General features: G+C 36.2%; 1 protein-coding gene across 3 annotated transcripts in view; it reads right to left on the bottom strand.

Moving 5' to 3' along the window:
• VPS50 (VPS50 subunit of EARP/GARPII complex) overlaps positions 1-20,207 on the bottom strand; it is a 132,565-nt gene extending 112,358 nt beyond the window's left edge. Inside the window, exons 1-2 of one of the 3 annotated variants that reach the window (XM_078442467.2) lie at positions 19,785-20,207; positions 12,704-12,772 (exon numbers count right to left, since the gene is read on the bottom strand). In XM_078442467.2, the coding sequence (XP_078298593.1) occupies positions 12,704-12,772; positions 19,785-19,817 (102 nt within the window). In that variant the 5' untranslated portion in view covers positions 19,818-20,207. The remainder of the gene's footprint in view (positions 1-12,703; positions 12,773-19,784) is intronic. The other 2 variants (XM_078442465.2, XM_060632459.3) reach the window with 2 other exon arrangements.
• Between the last annotated feature and the right edge of the window lie 1,917 nt (positions 20,208-22,124).

Raw genomic sequence — 22,124 nt, 5'->3', positions numbered from 1 at the left:
CTGGAAATCTCCCTCCCTAAAAGTCCATAGGCATTTGAAATACCAGCTTCAGATGCTGCAAACTGAGGTAGGGAAAAAGACCCAAGTCAGGATATGGCAATATCCTCCCTAGGAATTTCCTCCCTGGGAATTTCACAGCACCACTAACAAACAAATGTAGTTGGTACCATTCAAAAAAAAAATTTTTTTTAATATTATAAAAACTGCTAAGATTGAAAACATCAAGTACGAAGTCAAGCAAAAATTCAAATAGATTGCAATGAATGAATACTTTCATATTAAATGTATAAATGCCAAGGATATCTAACTCCATGTTGAAGTTCTCTATACACTACCTAATTAGTTGATCTGAAGGTAAAGACACTTAGGTTTTAGTTACAACTCTGGTATTAGCTTTGGGTAATTTAGTCTCTCCGTGCCTAATTTTTTTTTCATCTGTAAAGGACAAACATACACATACGATGACAGTGAAACAAATATCCAAAGTTATTAAGAATGTCAAAGGGAAAACACAATTTCAGTTATAAATATCTCACAAGTGTACATTCTACAAAATGTAATGAATCTGTAAAAGGAGTACAATCTGTATATGTATATAAAAGGTCAAATGCCATTCGTTCTTGGAGAACTAAGCAATTATATCACAGAGAGCAGACAAACCCATAGAATTTCAAAGAACAGACACATAACACATGACACTCTAAGTAACCTAGACTAAGGACATTGGCATAAAACCGAGAAAGGCAGGAAAAGAAACCTAGCACACAAAGTAGAATTCAACCCAAGACAAATGCCCAATGCTATAGCCTATAAAATACCCTCTCCTTTCAGACAATTTAGTGGCTCCTGTGTGAAAACAATACATCCGAACTCATTCAGACAAACTCCATTGTGCCTACATCCCAATCACCTCGTTCCTTTTAATCCCAATGCACCTGCAGGCTGCCAGACTCTGCTTCTACCTAATCATTCTCTAAATGTTTCACTACTGTTAGTGCTGCCTGCTCAATTTGATTATACACCTTTGGAGAACTGAGATTTCTCCTTATTCTCCATCATTATGCTCCACAGTGCCAAGGCACATTGTAGATAACAATCACTGATCTAACTAAAATTAATTTATCCAGTGAATTGTATGAAAAAAAAGGAGAACAAAAAGAAAGGAAAAGACAATATGTTGTTTTGACAGTCAAAACTTTCCATAAAGTCTTAATAAAATGTCTCTTCTAACTAGAAATAATAATAAGTGTTAAATGATTTTAGGGATACTTTAAGCATGTAAATTAGAAAAATAAACAGAAACAGCTAGATTGTACATTCTCAACACAAATACTCCATAATTTTGCCATTATATAAACTGGTTTCCTAGGATTGGTGATGTACAAAAATACATACTTCTTCACCTCGAACCAATTTTGCAAGTCAACATATATGTACGAGGCAAAACTTTACATAAACAAAATGAACAGAAGATTTCCTACAAAAAAAATTAAAATGCAAAATCAAGGGAATAGAATATTAAATGAAACTTCTTATACCATATAAAAATAAGTGATTTTTTTAAAGTGACAATAATATTCGATACTTAAACTCAGTTTGAGAATAAAATATTTCGGTCTTACAGACTGCTTTTACTAATAAAATTCTTTAAAGGATTTTATTTTATCATAAATCTTACGTCACATAGTAACTAATACATATTATCATTGGAGTGGTACAAATGCTCCAAAAAACTTGAAAATCCAAAAATAATTTGTCAATGACAAACCATCAAAATGTGCCAGAACTTGCTTGTTAATGATAATCCACTACACTTCAAATAAAGAAAACTAAGCAAAAATACAATGGCAAGAACAGAACAAGTCTCTCTTCCATACTATCATTAAGAAATAATCTGTTAACTTTCAAAGCTCTGTTATCATACCTTTCTCCATCAAGTCACATATTTCAATTTAACATTTATTTTAATTCCCACTATACAAAAATTCTCTATACTAGGTAATAAAGAAACAAAGCTGAGTAAAAAAATAGCAGCTAAAATAACAGGAAAGGTCAGATGAATAAACAATGCCCCTGCCAGGCATTACTTAAGGGAGTACAAACAAAACACAGGGGTATCAAAGGGCAGTGAGTTCACATCTGATGAAAAAGGTACCATTTAGAGAAGATAGAACAGGCAAAATTTCAAATTTGAGAAATATGGGGAAATAAGGCAGCAAATACAAAGCAAAGCACAAGTAAAAAGTGTAGCAGGAAAGCATACAACAGGTTAAACATCAGACAGTGGCTTCACAGGGTAGAAAAATGTCAGCGGGAGCATCTACATATATACCAAGAGGCAATAAAATGCAACAGTTGAGATTTTTTTTAAACCCAATAATATATTTTTATATACACTAGAGCCATATTTTCCCTTTACTAAAAATAAAATACCTTAACACATATCACTGTGCCAGACACTATATCAAAAAAGTAAGCATAAATATTCAATATATTCTTAACATAATAAACCAAGCAGGATTATTTTAGGAAAGTGGTAGAAAACAAAGAAGTTAGTCAATATTTTAGAAGCTGTCTTTTCCAGCAGTCACAATACACTGTAGGATTGCCTCTAATTCTACCTAGCCTATTTTTTTTCCATTTTGATCCATCTCTGAGATAAAGTGATAGGAACATACATATAAAATGCACATCATAAATGTAACTATGAAAAATGAAGAAAAACAATCATAACAGAAATTTAAGTGAACATCTTTGTTTCAGCCAAGCCATTTTTCCTCTCAACATAACAACAAAAGGTTTTATGAGAACTGGGGATTCAGGTCTATGAAACAATTGGAGCCCTCAAGTGTAAGGTGTTATAAAACATTTCCAGTATATTTATGGTTTCTAGGAAATAGGCTATAACTTTACAAAACAATTTCCCACTTAAGAGTTCATCTCTTAAGGGAATATATTCAAGTTTAGGAGAAAAAAAAGACCACAGATTTTGCATTTAACCACTACTTCTAAATTATACAAAATACCATGCAAATTAAAAATACAAAATCAAGTTCAAATTTTTCAGTTCTATTCACTTTTGTAAGTGTAAAAAGTGGGTTATGACAACTTCACAGTTCTCCTTACCATTATTAAATTCAATTTTCTCTTTAATTTTGAGAAGCAATTTAATCTAATTTTTGAACCCACAGAACAGCCTGGAAATTTATAATCTCCAACAGTAGATCTTTATTCAAATAAAAAAAGATGAATGCAAAATCTTTATTCCACAAGTCAAGTTTCAAAACCCCACAAAAAATGTACAGAATAAAAAAATGAAATGCAAGCCAACTTCCATTTCCGTGACTGGTTTATTAGACTACAGTTCACATTACATATCTGAATAGCAGATTGCATTGTGTTGAGAGGGAATGAGGCAGAAAAAAAAGAAATTTTATCCTTGTAAAGCATGAATTGAGGTTTACCAAGACAAATCTTACCAAGACAAATGCTGTGGTTTTCTTTTTAACTATTTGCACATTTCTTCGTCAATCAACATAAAAAAGCTACTCTGTTATAATAAATTCTAAAAATGGAAATTACAGTTTTATCAAACTTAGTAACACCTTACAGCTCGAAATGAGAGCAAAAAATGTTTAGCTACCAAAATCTATACAGAGCTAAAAGGAAGAACAAAACATCAAGTTTTCAATATGCAATCAGTGTTACAAAAATCATAAATCATTGAACAAAAATAGTTTTGTTTCAGATGAAAAGGATTCAAGATCAGATACCCTAAAACCATACATATACCATATAAATCTGTAATGAAATGCCAGATGTTGGCTTACGTGGGGAAATGGTACATTTTCTTAAAATCCCACTAGAACAACAATAATGATCCATCAAAGCAGCCAACTCATTATCAGTTTGTGTTTGTGTGTTTTAAATAAAACATAGCTTTTAAAGCCTGTTTGTGTTTGTTTTTGTTTTCTTTTTTCCAGGCTTTCAATGCCATCTAGTGGAATACTGGTGAGGTTACAATGAAGGGAGATTTTGAGAAAATGATTTATAGATTTTTCTAGAAGGTTATTAAAGTGGCATTATTTTAATCCAGATTTACAACATATTTAAGTGATTGAAATAATGTATTTTTAATCACTTTCTACATAATAACAGCATTCCAAATGGACACATTTGTCTTTAAAGAAAAAGATCAAGAATACGTACTGATGTTATTCACAGAAATATAATTATTAACATACGCTAAAAATACAAAATTAGAAAGCAAACATTTCATACGTGATACTCTGCCAAGTATTTTTATTTACTTCTTTTACTTAACAGTTATATTCTTAACAGGCATTTTTATAAATTTATTTCTATTAAAAGGAAAATATTAAAGATAATAGCTTTAAGACATCAAATATACATATATATGTATATATTTATTTTTAAGCTATCTTTAAAAACTTCTAAAGTTCAGCGAACAACATCAAGCTGCCTGCCACATACCTGTCCATTTGGAAGCTAATACTAAAGAAAAGACACATCACAAACTGAAGAGAGAAAAATCCAGTGTATAGTCTGCATTCTGTTTTTCTTTTAGTTTTAAAAACATTTCATCAGACCCTTTTTCTTTTTTTTTTCAATATATGAAGTTTATTGTCAACTTGGTTTCCATACAACACCCAGTGCTCATCCCAAAAGATACCCTCCTCAATACCCATCACCCACCCTCCCCTCCCTCCCACCCCCCATCAACCCTCAGTTTGTTCTCAGTTTTTAAGAGTCTCTTATGCTTTGGCTCTCTTCCACTCTAGCCTCTTTTTTTTTTTTTTTCCTTCCCCTCCCCCATGGGTTTCTGTTAAGTTTCTCAGGATCCACGTAAGAGTGAAACCATATGGTATCCGTCTTTCTCTGTATGGCTTATTTCACTTAGCATAACACTCTCCAGTTCCCTCCACGTTGCTACAAAGGGCCCTATTTCATTCTTTCTCATTGCCACGTAGTACTCCATTGTGTATATAAACCACAATTTCTTTATCCATTCATCAGTTGATGGACATTTAGGCTCTTGCCATAATTTGGCTATTGTTGAGAGTGCTGCTATAAACATTGGGGTACAAGTGCCCCTATGCATCAGTACTCCTGTATTCCTTGGGTAAATTCCTAGCAGTGCTATTGCTGGGTCATAGGGTAGGTCTATTTTTAATTTTTTGAGGAACCTCCACACTGTTTTCCAGAGTGGCTGCACCATTTTGCATTCCCACCAACAGTGCAAGAGGGGTCCCGTTTCTCCACCTACTCTCCAGCATCTATAGTCTCCTGATTTGTTCATTTTGGCCACTCTGACTGGCGTGAGGTGATATCTGAGTGTGGTTTTGATTTGTATTTCCCTGATGATCAGACCCTTTTTCCAAAAGAAGAAATGCTATCTATTCTGAGAAAAGACATCACAACACCTTCAATCTCACTGAAAAAACTGCAGTCTTGGGGTGCATAGATGGCTCAGTCCTTTAAGCGTGGGACTTCGGCTCAGGTCATGATCTCTCGATTTCTGAGTTCGAACCCTGCATGGGCTTTGTGCTGACAACGCAGAGCCTGCTTAGGATCTTCTGTCTCCCTCTCTCTGCCAGACCCCTCCTCACACTCTCTCTCTCTCAAAAGTAAATAATCATTTAAAAAAAACTTAAAAACTGCAGTTTTCCCAGTATCTTCACCTTCCACATCCAATAAAATCCTCAGTCCTAAATTATTTTAAAATGTCTCTCAAATTTAGCCCTTCTCCATTTCCTAAATTTTAGAAGTCTTTTCATGGATGCTAAGAAGTCAAGTCAAATTCATTTATCTTACTTCACAGAAGTATTTTACACGTGAGAAAACATTCCGCACAAAATCCCAGAATGTTATATAAGAGAAGGTATACAGTAAATATTTGTGGAATGCATCAAACATACAAACAAAAATACTTTCTTATATTTAGACAAATGTATTTTCAAGTTTTGACTGCAACAGAGATATCTTTTGTCCTCTTGGCCTATATTTGTCTTACATGAAAAAAGTCAAAGGCATAGCTAAACCAACCATGTGTAATAGTAAACCTAGCTGAATCCTATTTGTATTTATGAGTTAGGAGAATCAGGGCCTTAAAAACAAAACAAAAAAAAATTATCTTTAAAGAATAATATCAGAAGGCAGAAGCTCAGAAAAATTCATAAAACAATATTAACATTAGTACTCTTTTCTTACCAGTACTCTTTTTATATGTAAGCATTATGGAAGAACTATGGAAAATGTTTACTTAAAGTCAAGATACAGATTTATAAGGTTCCGAATATTAATATTTTTAATCAGGATTCAACAAATACTCTCAAATGCAACCCTAATAAGTTCTGTAACTAGTAACCATGTGGCTATTGTTATTGTTATATATTATAATAAATTTTGGTCTCAAGTCTTCATAAGTCTTGTAACCAATTAAAATAAGTGAAAACCTTTCACATAATTCAAAAAGTATAAATTTCTCCAAATGAATAACAAATTTAGTCAGTAAATACTATATAGATCAGTTTCTTCTATCTTTACTTCAGCATGAAAGTCCCATTAATTTGAATTATAACAGAATCCATTTCCCAGTAATGAAATTTTAGGTCATCACTAACTCTTTACTGTTTCCCACAAAAACTGTCAATAAAATTTCAAAAATTTTCTTCTACAATAGTTCCTGTAGTTCCCCTTTTTCCATTCTTGTCACCGTGTCCTCCACTTGGCCAAAGATTCCCAAACACTGCTCCACATTGGAATCACATGGGGATTTCTTAACACTGCTGACACCTGGCTCCACCCCACATACTGTCACTTAATTAGAATGGGGTAGGGCCTGTGGGTTATTAGTTATTCTAATATGCAGCAAAGCTTGGACACCACTGATCTTACCTCTGAATGATTTAAGCTAAGATTTTTGAAATCTTTCTCAAAGTTTCCTTTTCTACAGAAAATGCTGCAAATAATCCTATTTTTTTTCTTCCTACGGTATTTTCTCCACCAAAATTCCAAATTTCCAGTATATGGATTATTTGACTCACATCTCTTAAAATGGAATACAGTGTCATGCTGTCCATAAAAGGCAGAAGTTGTACTAGATGATTTCTTTTTTTCCCCCCAAGTTTATTTATTTATTTGGGGGGGGGGGGGGAAGAGGCGGAGGGAGAGGAGAGAGAGAATCCCAAGCAGACTCCGCACTGCCAGTACACAGCCCAACGCAGGGTTCAAACTCACAACCCCTGAGATCATGCATGACCTGAGCTGAAACCAAGAGTCAGACGCTTAACCAACTGAGCCACCCAGGTGCCCCGTACCTGATGACTTCTAAGGTTTCTTCCCACTCAGAATTTATATAGTTCTCAAAACAACAACAACAACAAAACAGTCCTTTCTAGACTCTCAAGCACACCTAATGCCCTTCTTCAGTTTTCCTTAACCATCTGCTTTCTGTAATGAGTTGCACCATATGAAATTTGCCAGTATTAGATTATTTTTAACCTAAACAAACAGCCTTTCTTATGATTCATCCTAACATTCCCCTTCTATTTATTCTTTACACCAGAACCTTTTAACATAACACAACCCAAGCTAAACCATTTCCTTCTTGAAAACCCCAGTGAAATCTCACTTCCTTGTTACAACTTAGATAAGAAAAGGAAGAAGACATGGGTCCATATAGAAAAACCAAGGAGGCCTTTTTAAAAAATGTTCTACATACATATACTTGAATGAGGTAAAGCATTAGATGAAGTAAATGTTTAAAAGTTTCTCTATACAAGTATTTACACAGACTACTTAAGAAGCATAAATTGGATTTTTTACTTCTGGCATTAGAATATCAAGGGAACCCAAATTAAGACAGTGAGATGGGTTCTTTTGGTGGTGTTTTTTTGTTTGTTGCTTTGTTTTTTTTACTGATGATTCGATATTTGTATATATTGCAACATGATCATAGTAAGTCCATCACCCAGTACACAGAATAATTTTTCCTTGGGTAAGAACTTTAAAATCTACTCTCTTAGCAACTTTAGAATATGCAATACAGTATTATTAACTATAGTCACCATGCTGTATGTTATGTCCCAATGACTTATTTATTTTGTAACTGGAAGTTAATACTTCTTGACCCCTTCACCCATTTTGCCCACCCCCAAACCCCTTGCCTCTGGTAGCCACCAATCTGTTCTCTATATCTATGACTTGTTGCTTTTTTTGTTTTGTTTTCTTTTTAGATTCCACATATAAGTGAAATCATATGGTATTTGATCATATGGTCCTTCTCTGTCTGACTTTTTTTACTCAGTAAAATTCATTCAAGGTCCATCCATAGTGTTAAAAATGGCAAGACTGCATTCGTGTCTGTGGCTGATAATATTCCATTGTTATGTATTTGTGTGTATATGTGTGTACACACATACACATACACACACACACACACACACACACACACACACACACACACATTTACTTTAGCCATTCATCCATCTATGAACACTTAGGTTGTTTCCATGTCTTGGCTGTTGTAAATAACGCTGCTGTAAACATGAGGGTGCATATATCTTTTCAACTTAGTGTTTCCATTTTCCTTGTAAGTGGAATTGCTGGATCATACAGTAGTTCTATTTTTAATTTTTTGTTGTCCATAGTGGTTATACCAATGTATATTCCCACCAATGGTAAACAAGAGCTTCCTTTTCTCCGTATCTTTGCCAACTTGTTATTTCTTGTCTTTTTGATAACAGGCAATGTAACAGGTATAAATTAAGTTCAAAAAATATCTACCCAAGCCAAATAACTGGGTAGCTTGCTTTTTAAACCTAGTAATATACTGCAAGCATTTTCTCTGCAATACGTTTCACTAAGTTTAAAACCCAAGCTTCAGATAATTTATAGGAAACCATTTTTGAAACAGAAAAGGAAGGAGGAACCTACACTGACTACTCCATGTGAAAGAGCCTCCAGCTTCACAGTCTACATTACCACTCTATTTCCTTCATAGTATTTGTCATACTTTCCATCACCTTGTTTACTGCCTATCTTCCCTCTGCTTGAACCTAGGTAAGCTCTCTGGCAACAGAGAAGTTTTCTCTTGTCTACTGCTATATTCAGTCCCTAGAGAATGTCTAGCACAAAATAGATGCTCAATAAAATTTTGAATATGCATGGGGAAAAGATCAGAAGGCAAAGTTAACCTTGACTGTGTTGGTGATTTTTGTGATTTTTTTAGGTATCTTTTTCTGTTTACCATATTTTTTGTTCACAGTATATACTAACTTTTTATTACAGGAAAAGGTTATTTTAAAATAATAATTTTAAATTCATGTTTTACATTTTGTTGAAATATTTTTAACAACTTAAAAAACTCAATATAAAAGTTGTTTTTTGAAGCCACAGAAGTTCAATCATCAAGAACTAGCCGTGACACTAATTTTAAGACAACTGTATGAAAATAAATCATGTAAGGGACACCTGGGTGGTTCAGTCACATAAGCATCCAACTCTTGATTTCAGCTCAGGTTGTCATCTGACATTTCATGAATTTGAGCCCCTTGTGGAACTCTGTGCTGACAGTGCAGAGCCTGCTTAGGATGCTCTCTCTCTTGCCCTCTCCCACTGCCCTCCCCAATGTGCACATACACTCTCTCTCTCTCTCTCAAAATAAATAAATAAACTTAAAAAAAATAATACTTCTATTAAAAAAATAAATCATGAAAAATATATATCACCATCACTCATCATCAGGGAAATGCAAATCAAAACCACAATGCAGTATCATTTCACATCTGGTAGAATGGCTATCATCAAAAAGACAAAAGATAATGACTTAAATTAGTGAGGATGTGGAGAAAGAGGAACCCTGTGCGCTGTTGGTGGGAATATAAATTGGTACAGCCACTATGGAAAACAGTATGAAGGTTCCTCAAAATAATTAAAAATTCAGCAATCCCTTTTCTGGATATATATCCAAAGGACATGAAAATACCATCTCAAGGAGATATATGCATTCCCACGTTCACTGCAGCATTCCAATATCCAAGGTATGGAAACAACTTAATTGTCAGTCAAAAGATGAACACATAAAGATGTAGTACGTATATACAATGGAATTTTATTCAGCCATAAGAAAGAAGGAAATCCTGCCATTTGTGACAGCATGGGTGGACCAGGAGGGGCATTATGCTAAGTAAAATAAGTCACACAGAGACAGACAAATACTGTATGATATCACTTATATGCTGAATCTTAAAAAGTCAAACTCATAGAAACAGAGACCAGAATGATGGTTACCAGAGGCTGAGGGGTGGGGTAAATGGGGAGATGTTGGTCAAAAAGTACACACTTCTAGACAGAAGATGAATAAATTCTGGGGATGTAATAAAAACTTTATATATATTATATATATTATATATATGACCTAACTATAGAGTAACATCTAAATAGTGTTTTGGGGGTTTTTGTGAGAGAGAGACAGAGACAGAAACAGAGTGCAAGCAGGGGAGGGGCAGAGAGAGAAGAAAATACAGAATCCAAAGCAGCTCCAGGCTCTGAGCTTCCAGCACAGAGTCCCATGGGGGGCCTGAACTCACAAACCTTGAGATCATGACCTGAGCTGAAGTCAGACACTTAACCAACTGAGCCATGCAGGTGCTCAAATAACACCTAAATTATGAAACATATACTCAGCATTAAAGTTATACCAAACTACACTGTATAAGGGCATTTCTGAACACAAGTCTTCTTAACTCTTAATTTCAGTCCTGAGTAGGAACTTCACCCATCTCAAACTTGGTGTACTGACTGGAGTTTCACTACTCTCCTGATCCAGCAACTCTTAAAGTCTCAAAAATACGCAGAGGAGAAGGCAGCAGTCAGCTCACCCTGCAGCACTTGTGATGTTTCCAGAGAATGCACAGAGAGAACAGAACAAGCACAAGGACTTATGAGCTTTCTTGAGTAAGGCTACATTTAAGCCCAATGCCATGATACTAATTTTACTATTAATTATTTTATAATTTAACTTAGCTTCTTAGTGAGTGTCAATCAGACCAATGCCCCAAGCTTAATCATCACCTGAATCATATACATACCCTGATCATATGATCCCAGACTAGCCTCTCCACCCAGAAGCAGTCATCTCAAATTACACACCACAAGCCACTGATGGGGCTGCGGGTGGGGAGGTCAGTGAGGAGACTGGGTAATGAGATCATTATAAATTCACTACCTACAAGTACTGGAAAAACATCAAGGTGCACAGTGTAAAAGACAACAGGGGTGCCTGGGTAGCTTAGTCGGTTTAATGGCCGACGTGGGCTCAGGTCGTGATCTCACAGTTTGTGGGTTCAAGCCCAGCATTGCGCTCTGTGCTGACAGCTCAGAGCCTGAAGCCTGCTTCCGATTCTGTGTCTCCCTCTCTCTCTGCCCCTCCCTGGCTTGTGCTCTGTCTCTCTCTCTCAAAATAATAAATAAACATTAAAAAAAAAAAGACAACAAAGTTCACACAAGGTTTAAAAACAACAAAGTTCTTACGCAATACAACATCTAACGCAATCCAATTTAAGGCATGTTTATAATGCATGATAATCTTTTTTTCTAGAGTCAAAGAAATAAAAAGAATTGTCAATTAGGATTTATGGTTATTGCTTAGTTCCCAATTTCATCACATGCAATAATCTTTTATAACATTATATAAAACTATTCAAAATGCCTCTTTAAGGTTTTTGTCAAAGTCATTTCATGCAAAAGGGCTGGCTGGAATATTATCATATTTGGAGAATATGTTTGGGTCTGCTCCCAAATAAAGCCTAAGCTGTAAATACAAAATTCACATTAGGGGATAAGGCTCCTCACGGGGATGGGAAATCACTCTCCTGAGCAGCTGACACTGAGGCGTCATGAGAGGACTTATGATTGCTGACCAAGAGAAACAAGCCCTATGTATTAAGATGCCAGGCACAGGAAACAAATAGTATTTTGAAATATCATCCTCAAATTGAAAATCACAAGAGCAGACATTCAGAAGACAATGCTTTGATCTGTGATGGAGCCGCTATTCACCAAGGCAGCTTCAAATGGCAATATCCCAGAGTGAGGAACAGCACGGTTGTTTTTTGTTTTTTGTTTTTTTTAACAATGGTTAATAATTCTCCTGAGGGAAAGCCAACTAGCTTTCAAGTAACACCTATTAAAATATGTAAACATAAGTTCACATGAATCAGGAGATTAAAATCTAAGATATTTATAATTTATTATAAACTATGCTTTAGCTACTTACTCAAAAATGTCTGCTCCATAACAAAAATATATTTGGCTCAAAATGTTACAGCATAAAAAGTAAATTATTTCATTTTATTTCTCCAAATTACAGCATATAAATCAATAAGTTCCATATATACATATAAAACTGGTTTCAGGCTAAGAATTTGATACAATAATAAATTCTAAATTTATCAATTTTGCATTTTTCTGTTTCACTATAATGAATCATACTGCATCCCAGTGAGTAATGAAAGCAAAAACAAGCCCCAAGCCCACTATACTATAAAAATTTACCTAGTTTTATCATAACTACCATCTTCCTGTGGGAAGGAAAGGCTTCTGTGAATCAATTATTATCCAAAGGCAATATTATTTTTTAAGGAAGTGAAAAGTCACGCTCACACATATAGATCAATACCTTTCCAGGGACCCGGAGACTCTCAATGGCACCAAGATCACTAAGGTTCTCCGGAGGGCTTTTCAGACCCTTAAAAAAATAATAATAAAAAGAATTTTAATTCTGCTGCAGAACTATAAAATGATAGAACATATTTACTAAAATAGAAATCACCATTAAAAACAGAAATTTTCCTGCTTTAAAATATATAGAACGTATGTTCTAAAAACAGCTGTCACTTAACATACTTAATATGTATTAATATGATATTAAATAGTATTTAATAATAGTATTATTAAATCAAGTAAAGATGTACTTTTGGAAGTTTAAAATAAAAATATGATATGACATCTTCATAACTAATGGCTGAAGTCTAATTTAACCATAGTTTAAAAACAACGAAAAGAAAAGAAAATTGGGTGACAAAAAGCATTCTATAAAAGGACTTATCTATTAATCATTACCAAATTCACCTGATAAAAAGGAACAAGTATTATGATTCTCTGATATAATACACCAACCAATTGAGCTAATCAAAGACTTTTAAATAATGTTAATTGCTTAATTAATACGTAAGTAATCCCTTGATTCTACCTGATTATTTCTCACCAATGCACCCAATTTGTACTGTATAACAAATCTCCTATCTTGCTGCTTTCTACTGTTCTTTAGCTCCCTGGTACCTGGTAATTTCTATATTCACAATCTACTGAGGGACTCTGAAAGTCTCATTTGTACCAGGGAAAGTGAACAAGACAGAAAGAAGTTAGCAATCTAACTTTTCTTTGAAAGCCTCTTTTTAAACATAGGCTATTCAAAGCAGATAACTAAAATTCCTGTAAATATTAGTCTGTGAGGGGCACCTGGGTGGCTCAGTTGGTTAAGTGTCCGACTTCAGCTCAGGTCACTATCTCAGAGTTGTGGGGGTTCTGGATGGGGCTCCAGGCTGACAGCTCAGAGCCTGGAGCCTGCTTCAATTTCTGTCTCCTTCTCTGCCCCTGCCCTGCTTGCACTCTGTCTCTCTCTCTCAAAAATAAATAAACATTTGAAAAAACTGTGAGCAAAATTAGCTGATGCATAAATTTGAGGTGAGTTTTGTCCTTTAGGTACCTTATATTGGTCCTTTGAGGTCCTTAGTAGCCAAAATATATGGTTTACTTAGGTTGACTATTTGAGAGTTAGAGCAGAACTTGCTTATTTTTAAACTATAGAGCCATGTATTCTATCTTCCCTATTATAATATGGCCAGTCATGACTACAATTTTTTATGACAGCAGGTGCTTTGCCCCACTCCCAAGTATTCCATTACTCCCAGAAGACTCCACACCCAGGTTTCTCTCACTTTCATTCTCTCTCATATTCTCTCTTTCTACCCCTCTCCCTCTCTCTCTCACACACACATACACACATACATGCACATATATATACATAAACGCACAAGTGTAAAACTTCATAATTTGATTCAAAAGCATGAGCACCCCTAAAATATATTTTAAAAATATAACTGTCATGCCTTTTAAATAAATATTTTTAAAAGTACAGATTTGTGTAATCAATCCAACAGAAATTCTTGGAGGAATATATCACATGTAATTTTCTCTTTCCCCAGAGCTACTCAGTAAAGAAACCAATGCCTTAAATGTAAAGTGATACACACTAATATCTAGGAAAGGGCCTTACCTCCAGATTAGTCACCCCATATAATAATCTGCTAATACTATATGGCAACTTTCTAACAAATGTACAAAATAAAAGTCGTAAAAATTAGAAACCCTATTACATGTTGGGAAGCACGGGAACTCAGTGATGCAGGGAATGGACTCTGTGGTCTTGAACAACTTACCTACCTTGCCTGTCTTTATATTCTAATTATGGTGACAATAATGCAGAGGCCAGTGGTAAGGAGTAAAGGAGATAATGTATGTGGGAGGCCAAAAACAGTGTCTGGTATATGGCAAGCATTCTTTAAGTGCTAACCATTATTCTGAATATTACTGTGATCACAGAGAAATGCTTCTCTTTTATCAAAACAGAAATGAGGAATTACATAAGTGTCTCAGAGCACATCTGACACTCACCTGTATTTTTCACATAAATGTCTCAGAGCACAACATCTGACACTCATGTGTATTTTAAGATTAGCAAGTTTATTAGCAAGTTTATAAATTTCTATTGACAAAAAAGAAATCATTTTTATCTTTACTTCTCTAAAGCAGGAATTCATGGTTATAACTGTAGTACTCTGCTTTTACGAAATTGAAACTCACTGTAATCATTAACCATTATTTGATTTTCTTTTATATTTAGTATTTGTTTTGAAAATTTTCTCAGTTTAAATTTATACAAAGCTCAGCATAAATAATACCTGCCTCTGATCTCTTTTGCACTGTTTGTAGGAATGCAAACTGGTGCAGCCACTCTGGAAAACAGTATGGAGGTTCCTCAAAAAATTAAAAATAGAACTACCCTACAACCCAGCAATTGAACTACTAGGTATTTATCCAAGGGATACAGGGATTCTATTTCAAAGGGGCACATGCACCCCCATTTTTATAGCAGCGCTTTCAACAATAGCCAAATGGAAAGAGCCCAAATGTCCATCGATGGATGAATGGATAAAGAAGATGTAGTATATATATACAATGGAGTATTACTCGGCAATCAAAAAGAATGAAATCTTGCCATTTGCAACTATGTGGATGGAAATGGAGGGTGTCATGCTAAGTGAAATTAGTCGGAGAAAGACAAATATCATATGACTTAACTCATATGAGGACTTTAAGACACAGAACAGATGAACATAAGGCAAGGGAAGCAAAAATAATATAAAAACAGGGAGACAGACAAAACAGAAGAGACTCTTCAATGTGGAGAACATACAGAGGGTTAATGGATGGGTTGTGGAGGGGGTGGGCTAAATGGGTAAGGGGCATTAAGGAATCTAGTCCTGAAATCATTGTTGTGCTATATGCTAACTAATTTGGATGTAAATTAAAAAATATATAAATAAAAAAGTTTTTTTTAAAATACCTGCCTCTGCACTTTTCTTTGCCCAAAGCACATTTTAACAATTCAGACTACTTCTATTATGCCTAAATGAATCTTCTATTTCCATTTATGAGACTAGCAACTAAATGTCCCAATGATCAAAGGAGCATGTGAGGTGATTTCTGCCTCTTTCTCTCTTCAGCAAAATTCAACGTAGTGGCTATACTCAGTCCTCAATTTCTCTCTAACCCACCTAATCCAGCTTTCCTCCCCACCACTTCATGAGAAGTGCTATTGTCAGGTCACCAATGACCTCCATGCTGCTTGATCTAAAGCTCATTCTCACCTTCTGCCACCCATCTGCTGCAGCATTTAGCACAGGTGATCACTCCTTTCTCTTTTCAATTCTTTACGTGGCTTCCAGGACCCACACTACTTGGTTGTTGTCTTTATCCAACATTTATCCAACAAATATTTATTCAGTGTCTGATAGGGGACAGGTGGTCTTTGAGATGCTGCGGTCTTACCTCACCAGCTGCTCCTTCTCAGTTTGCCTTGCTAGATCCACCCTAACCTTCCAGCATTGAAATCTCAAAAGCTCCAACCATGGACTGTTTTATATCCACACTCAATCCATGGGTGATCTTAGCCACTTTATATACCTTATATATGTTTTTAAGTCCCAAATTTTTATCTATATCCTGTGCTTCTCCTCAGAAATTCAGACTCTTAGCCAAGTGCCTATTTTTAATCTTGCCACTTAAATATCTAAAAGAGGCTTTTAAAAAGCAAGTCTAAAAACTTTCTGCCTTCCCTGAATCTGTTCCTTCCTCAGCCTTACCCATTTCGTTAAATGGCAATTCTAATTGAGGGGGCCAAACCATCTGGAATCAACCTTAATGCTTCTCCTTCTCTCACAGCCCAAATCTGATCTGTCAAGAAGTCCTGTCAACTCTAAATTTACAATATACCCACAGATCCAGCCTCTTCTCAATCCTTCCACCACGAGGACTCTGTATAAGGCCCACATCCTCTCTCATTCAGATACTGCAATAGCATCCTCATTGTTCTCCCTTTTTTTGCTCTTTTTCCCTCTTCAACCTATTCTTTAAAAAGAGGCCAGTCTTTGCTGGCAGTGAGGAGCCTGCTTAGGATTGTCTCTCTCTCCCTGTCTCTGCACCTCCCTCACTCTCTCTCAAAATAAATAAATAAACATTAAAAAAATAAAGAAGTAAATAAAAGAGGCCAAAAATGTCTTTGTGAAGTCCACATATGTAAAATGGCATCACTCCTCTGCTTGCTATTTCAATCAAAATGGAAGCATGGCTTTGCTATTAGTAAGGAAAAAAGTAGTAGGAGATGAGGTCACGATGAGGTCCTGTGTGATCCGGCTTCCTGCTTTCGGCTCTCATCCCAACCTCATTTTCTACTATTTTCTCCTCACTTTACTCCACCCACACTGGCCTCTGTTCCTCAGCTATGGTCCTGCCTCAAGGCCTCCACATTTGCTCTTCCTTCCACCCGGAATGCTCCTTCCCAAATATCCACATGGTTTGCTTCCTCACTTCCTTCAGGTTTTTACTCAAATGTCACCTTCTCAGTGAGGCCTTCCACAGCCACCCTATCTAAAATTATCAACAACCGCAAATTGCCAACAACTTCCAGACCTTCCTATCCCCTATTCTTCCAAAGCATTAATCCCTATGTCTGCCTGAGCACTTGTCTGATTTGTTCACTGCTGCACACCCCCAAACTTAGAATAGTGCCTGGCACATAGTGCTCTGTAAACATTTGTTGAATGAATTGAAAAAACAGAGGCCAGCATAATAGAGAAAGCTGTACAACAGACCTCATATAAATAAACAGAGCTAACAAAGCCCACCCTCCCACTCTTTTCCAAAGCAAGATCCTTGCAAAGCTGAAATGCCAAAAAAAACCGTAAGTTTCATAGACCTTTCATATCTCTCCACATTAACAATATTATTTGTATATTCTTTAGCCTCACAAAAAAGAAACATCTTTGTGTATATGTATTGTAATACTACTACATTTAACCCAATAATAAATGTTACTAAATAAAAATCTCCCAATGTAACTCCAGGCAGCACTCTATTTTCACATCTTAAAGATTTATGAAATGTGTATTCGTAATGATTAAATATGTGGAAGTCAAGCCATAAATAAATATAATTAGGATGACTTTTAAAATCTGTGTAAAACTTCTAACTTTACTTCACTTTTTACACAGTATGTTCCAGTTATTTTGTATGTGTTCTTTAGGGTTTTTCTATCCTAAGCACTGATTTGAGCTGCTCAAGTCCAATAAGCAACTGATTGAGGCTGAAGAGTCACCATTTACACAACAATTCACTACATTTAGGAGATCTAAACATATCACGGGTATCTGGACTTGTGTTTTTTCTCTCCCTCCAGTATTACAAAATAAGGTTAAAAACCAATAAAACAACCAATGTTGCTATACAGTGATGACTACACTGAACTATATGGCAAGCAACATGACAGAAGACCAAATTTAGCTGATGTACAAAAGTCCAAATTCAGCATTCTAGAAGCAGTTTAGGAGTAGTAGTGATATAATGTATATTGGTGTAAAAATTAAAGAGATACTAAAAAAAAAGCAAACAGATACCAAAAGTCAGCCTGAAATCATCTACTATTGTTACTGCAACAGCCTGCTTCCAGTTTTCCTGCTTTCTCAGCATCAGTGCAGCCACTGAGATGAACTCTGTGATCAAGCACTTCCTTCGTAAGACCCAGATGCTGTGTTAACTCCTTGATCTCTTTAGCTTCGTCATATCATATGAACATCACCATCAATCTGACACCATGAGATACGTGTTATCATCCCTATTTTAAAGATGTGGAAACAAATGCTCAAAAAAGGTGACTTCTTCAAGGTCACAGAGCTACTACTGGATGGAGCAAGATGCAAACATCCCTGAGTAACAAGTGGTATGAACCATAATACCAGTACTCAACAAATGTGAGGGATCGCCACTTACTTAAATCTTTTATTATTCACAGAACTTTTTAATTTTATTTTTGTGACATTAACAATAAAATTTAAGAGGGGTAAAATAATCACGTAGGACTCATGTATTCTTCACAAGATATCTACCATTTGTAACCTATTCAGGTATCTCTCAAATTCTGAATTCTCAAATAAGAATTTAATTTGGAATCTGTTTTCTAATAAACAACAAACCTAACTCACAAATGAAACTTTCACTAAATGACTACCCTTCATATTCTCCAAAGTTCTCAAAATCTCTAATTTACAACCCTGAATTAACTTCTCTCATATAAAAGTAATAAAGTATGGTCAATTACGGTGAAATATTAGAGTTGAATAAATAAAGATATCTAAAGTCATAATTTCTTGCTTGAAGAAAGCTGAGACATGACTAGGAAGTCCATAACATTTATGAGATGGAATAAAAAGCAAAGTTTTCCATTCATGAATTATCATTGTGGCAAAAAATAAAAGACCATTATTTTGCCATAACAATGATTTTTTAAGTATAATTTCTCACGCATTAACTTATTGGTGACTCTCAGAATTGTAAGATAAGATTAACAAAAATAATTATTTTCATTTTAGCATCTGGAAATTTAGGCTATAAGGTTTGGGAACTTGCCCAAAGTCACCAAGCTACCAATTCTGTCTTCAACTCATCCACTTTTTTTCACTCTTTCCAGGTCATCTCTATTGCACAGACCTCACCCGCCTACCCAGGCCACCTGCTCAGAGACGACAGGCAGCCTGGATAAAGGGAGTCCTGCAGGCAGCTGGGACTGTCACTGGAACGACGGCAAAAGGGAGAGGAAGGGAAACCAAGATAGCCTTCATTGAAACTCCCTCATTGACCTTATCTAAAGGAATGTTTCTGGGACGCCGCTACCCGCCTGAGCAGAGCTCCGATCAGGGCGGCTCAGATTAGTTTTCCAGGGTGTGCCCCGACTTTCCAGTGCCCCTGACACCTGCCACCAGCCATACCTTAGGTGTCCGCCCGTCCCGGTCCAGAGACAGACCATCTAGACTTCTCTACCAGCAGAAACGAAGGAGGCCTTTGCTTCAGCCTCTGCGACTTACCTGTCGGGTCATAAGAGATTTGATTTTTTGCATGTCGAAATCGTGAAAGGGGTATTCTGTGGCAAAGAACTGACAAATCACGCCCAAACACCAGACAGCTGGCCGGTACACAGGGAAGCCATAGTGAGTAGTCACGTGGAGCTGCCGACCCTGGTCATCCTCTCTCTTTCCCTGAGCATGCTGGGAATTGTAGTCTTCCGGCTACCACCGACACCCGCAATGAAGAGGAGAGGACAGCCCAGGTACTACATTTCCCAGCAAGCAAAACAGTGGACGCTTCAGTTAAGCCTGCAAATCTTGCTGCTCTGAGTGACCACGGCGACCGCCTGTCTTTACAGAATTCCTTGCCCTTGGTAACTCCATTGATAAAACGAAAAGCTAACTCGTAGGTGACCAGGCATTGAACGACAGGAACAAGCATTGAGAAGACAGTATATAAACCAGACTGACGTGATTCCCCTAAGAGTATAATGGAGGAAACCCCACCTAGTAGAGACGGGCGGAGTGGGAGGACCTGAGATTGACGTGACAGGAACTTAAGGGAAGGCAGTATCCCAGAAGTGACCTGAGAACCTGGGACTCTCTAGCTGGCTCTGGGCTTGGCCTGAAGAAAGGTGTGGTCCAGGTTGTCCAATAGGCAGCTGTTCAGGGTTAGGGCTGTTCTTCCTCAGTCTTGGCATCCACTGCAAAAAAAAACTATAAAACCCAAAGATTTAACCCCTACCTATTTATTTCACTACCTTCCTAATCTAAGGCAAGTCAAGATGGAAAATGCAACAATAAGTACACATGTCACTTTAAAGTTCTCATTTCAACTTTTAGCAATTCAGTTAAATTGAGGAAGGTAGAAGAGTCTTTGGGTTTAATTTAAGGAAGAACTTTCCAGGGGCACCTGGCTGGCTCAGTTGGTGGAACATGTGACTCTTGATCTTGGGATTGTGAGTTCAAGTCCCATGTTGGGTGTAGAGATTACTTAAAAAAAATTAAAAAAAAAAAAAAAAAAGTTCTAGTTATGAGAACACCAGGGGGGGAAAAAAGCGACCCAGCACTAACAACAGGTAACAATTATTGAGCGCTTACTACATGTCAAGAACTCTGCTAATAGCTTTACATATATTATCTCATTTATCCACATAAGCATCCTATGGGGTTGGTACAATTATCCCCATTTTATTTTTTTTTTTTCAATTATCCCCATTTTAAAGATGAAGAAACTAAGGTATGGAGAAACTAAGTAACTTGTCTGAGATTACTGCAGACATGCAAGCAGAAACTGAAGGACTGATTATGCAGATGTTGGGTTTTTTTAAGTTTATGTATTTATTTTGAGAGAGAGAGAGAAAGCACAAGGCAGGGGGGAGCAGACAGAGACGGAGGGAGAGAGAATCCCAAGCAGGCTCTGCACTGTTAGCTCAGAGCCCCACATGGGGCTCAAACCCATAAACCGCAAGATCATGACCAGAACCAAAGTGGGCCACTTAACAAACTGAGTCACCCAGACGTCCCCAAGATGTTGCTTTAAGTAAGAATTTCATGTATGGTGTTGCAGAGTGAGTCCTGAAGGGTGGTAGCAATAATTCTTTTTAAATTTACTTTTAATTAATGTTTATCAGAAACCCATGATTTCAAAAGTATTTCTTAGGACAACTGAAAAAGTGTTGAAGTGTGCCAAACTAATGAAAAACTTCGGTAAAAAAAATAGCATGGGTGGTACTAAGATATGGCAAAAATAATAAAAGTAGTTTGCAAATGACTGAAGTTTAGAGGACCTTACAGAGGTTATTTCCAGTTCTGAAAGTATTATTTGACTTCAGTGTCTTGTCTTTTGTCTTTGTCTCATTTTTACCAATGAGGTTGTAATATTTGACCTAGGGTTTTTGTAAGCATAAATGAGATGATGTAGGTGAATGCAATTTATACATTGTAAAACACCTTACAATTATGAAGTATTCTAGTCACAATTCTTCCCAGTTCTCTGCTCCAAAAGAACCACCCTGTGCATACTTCTGTCGTGCTTAACAGTTCTTTTTGAAATTATGTTTCCCTATATGCTTCTCTGTTATTTGTACCCCATAAAAAATTCCAGGTACTTTTGGGCAACCTAGTTTAGTTTATTCTTTACCTGCTCTGGTCTTTATTGCCAGGCAGTTCTTACTGTATGAAAATCTTCAATATTTAAAAGTCTCTGAAAGAACCAAAAGAAACAGAAACTGCTGACTATGTTGGCATGTAAAATGAAACCCAATTCAATTTTTGATTGTTAGGCACTAGGCGACACTACACTAAGCACTTTAGATTAGTAATATACAGTCTCAGTCCTCAAAGAGTTTACAGTCTAGT

This window comes from Panthera onca, chromosome A2 (genome assembly GCF_046562875.1).
Source record: "Panthera onca isolate mPanOnc1 chromosome A2, mPanOnc1 haplotype 2, whole genome shotgun sequence".
NCBI classification, from domain to species: domain Eukaryota; kingdom Metazoa; phylum Chordata; class Mammalia; order Carnivora; family Felidae; genus Panthera; species Panthera onca.
Note: the sequence above shows the minus strand (reverse complement) of the source record. Positions and strands in the feature narration are given on the sequence as shown.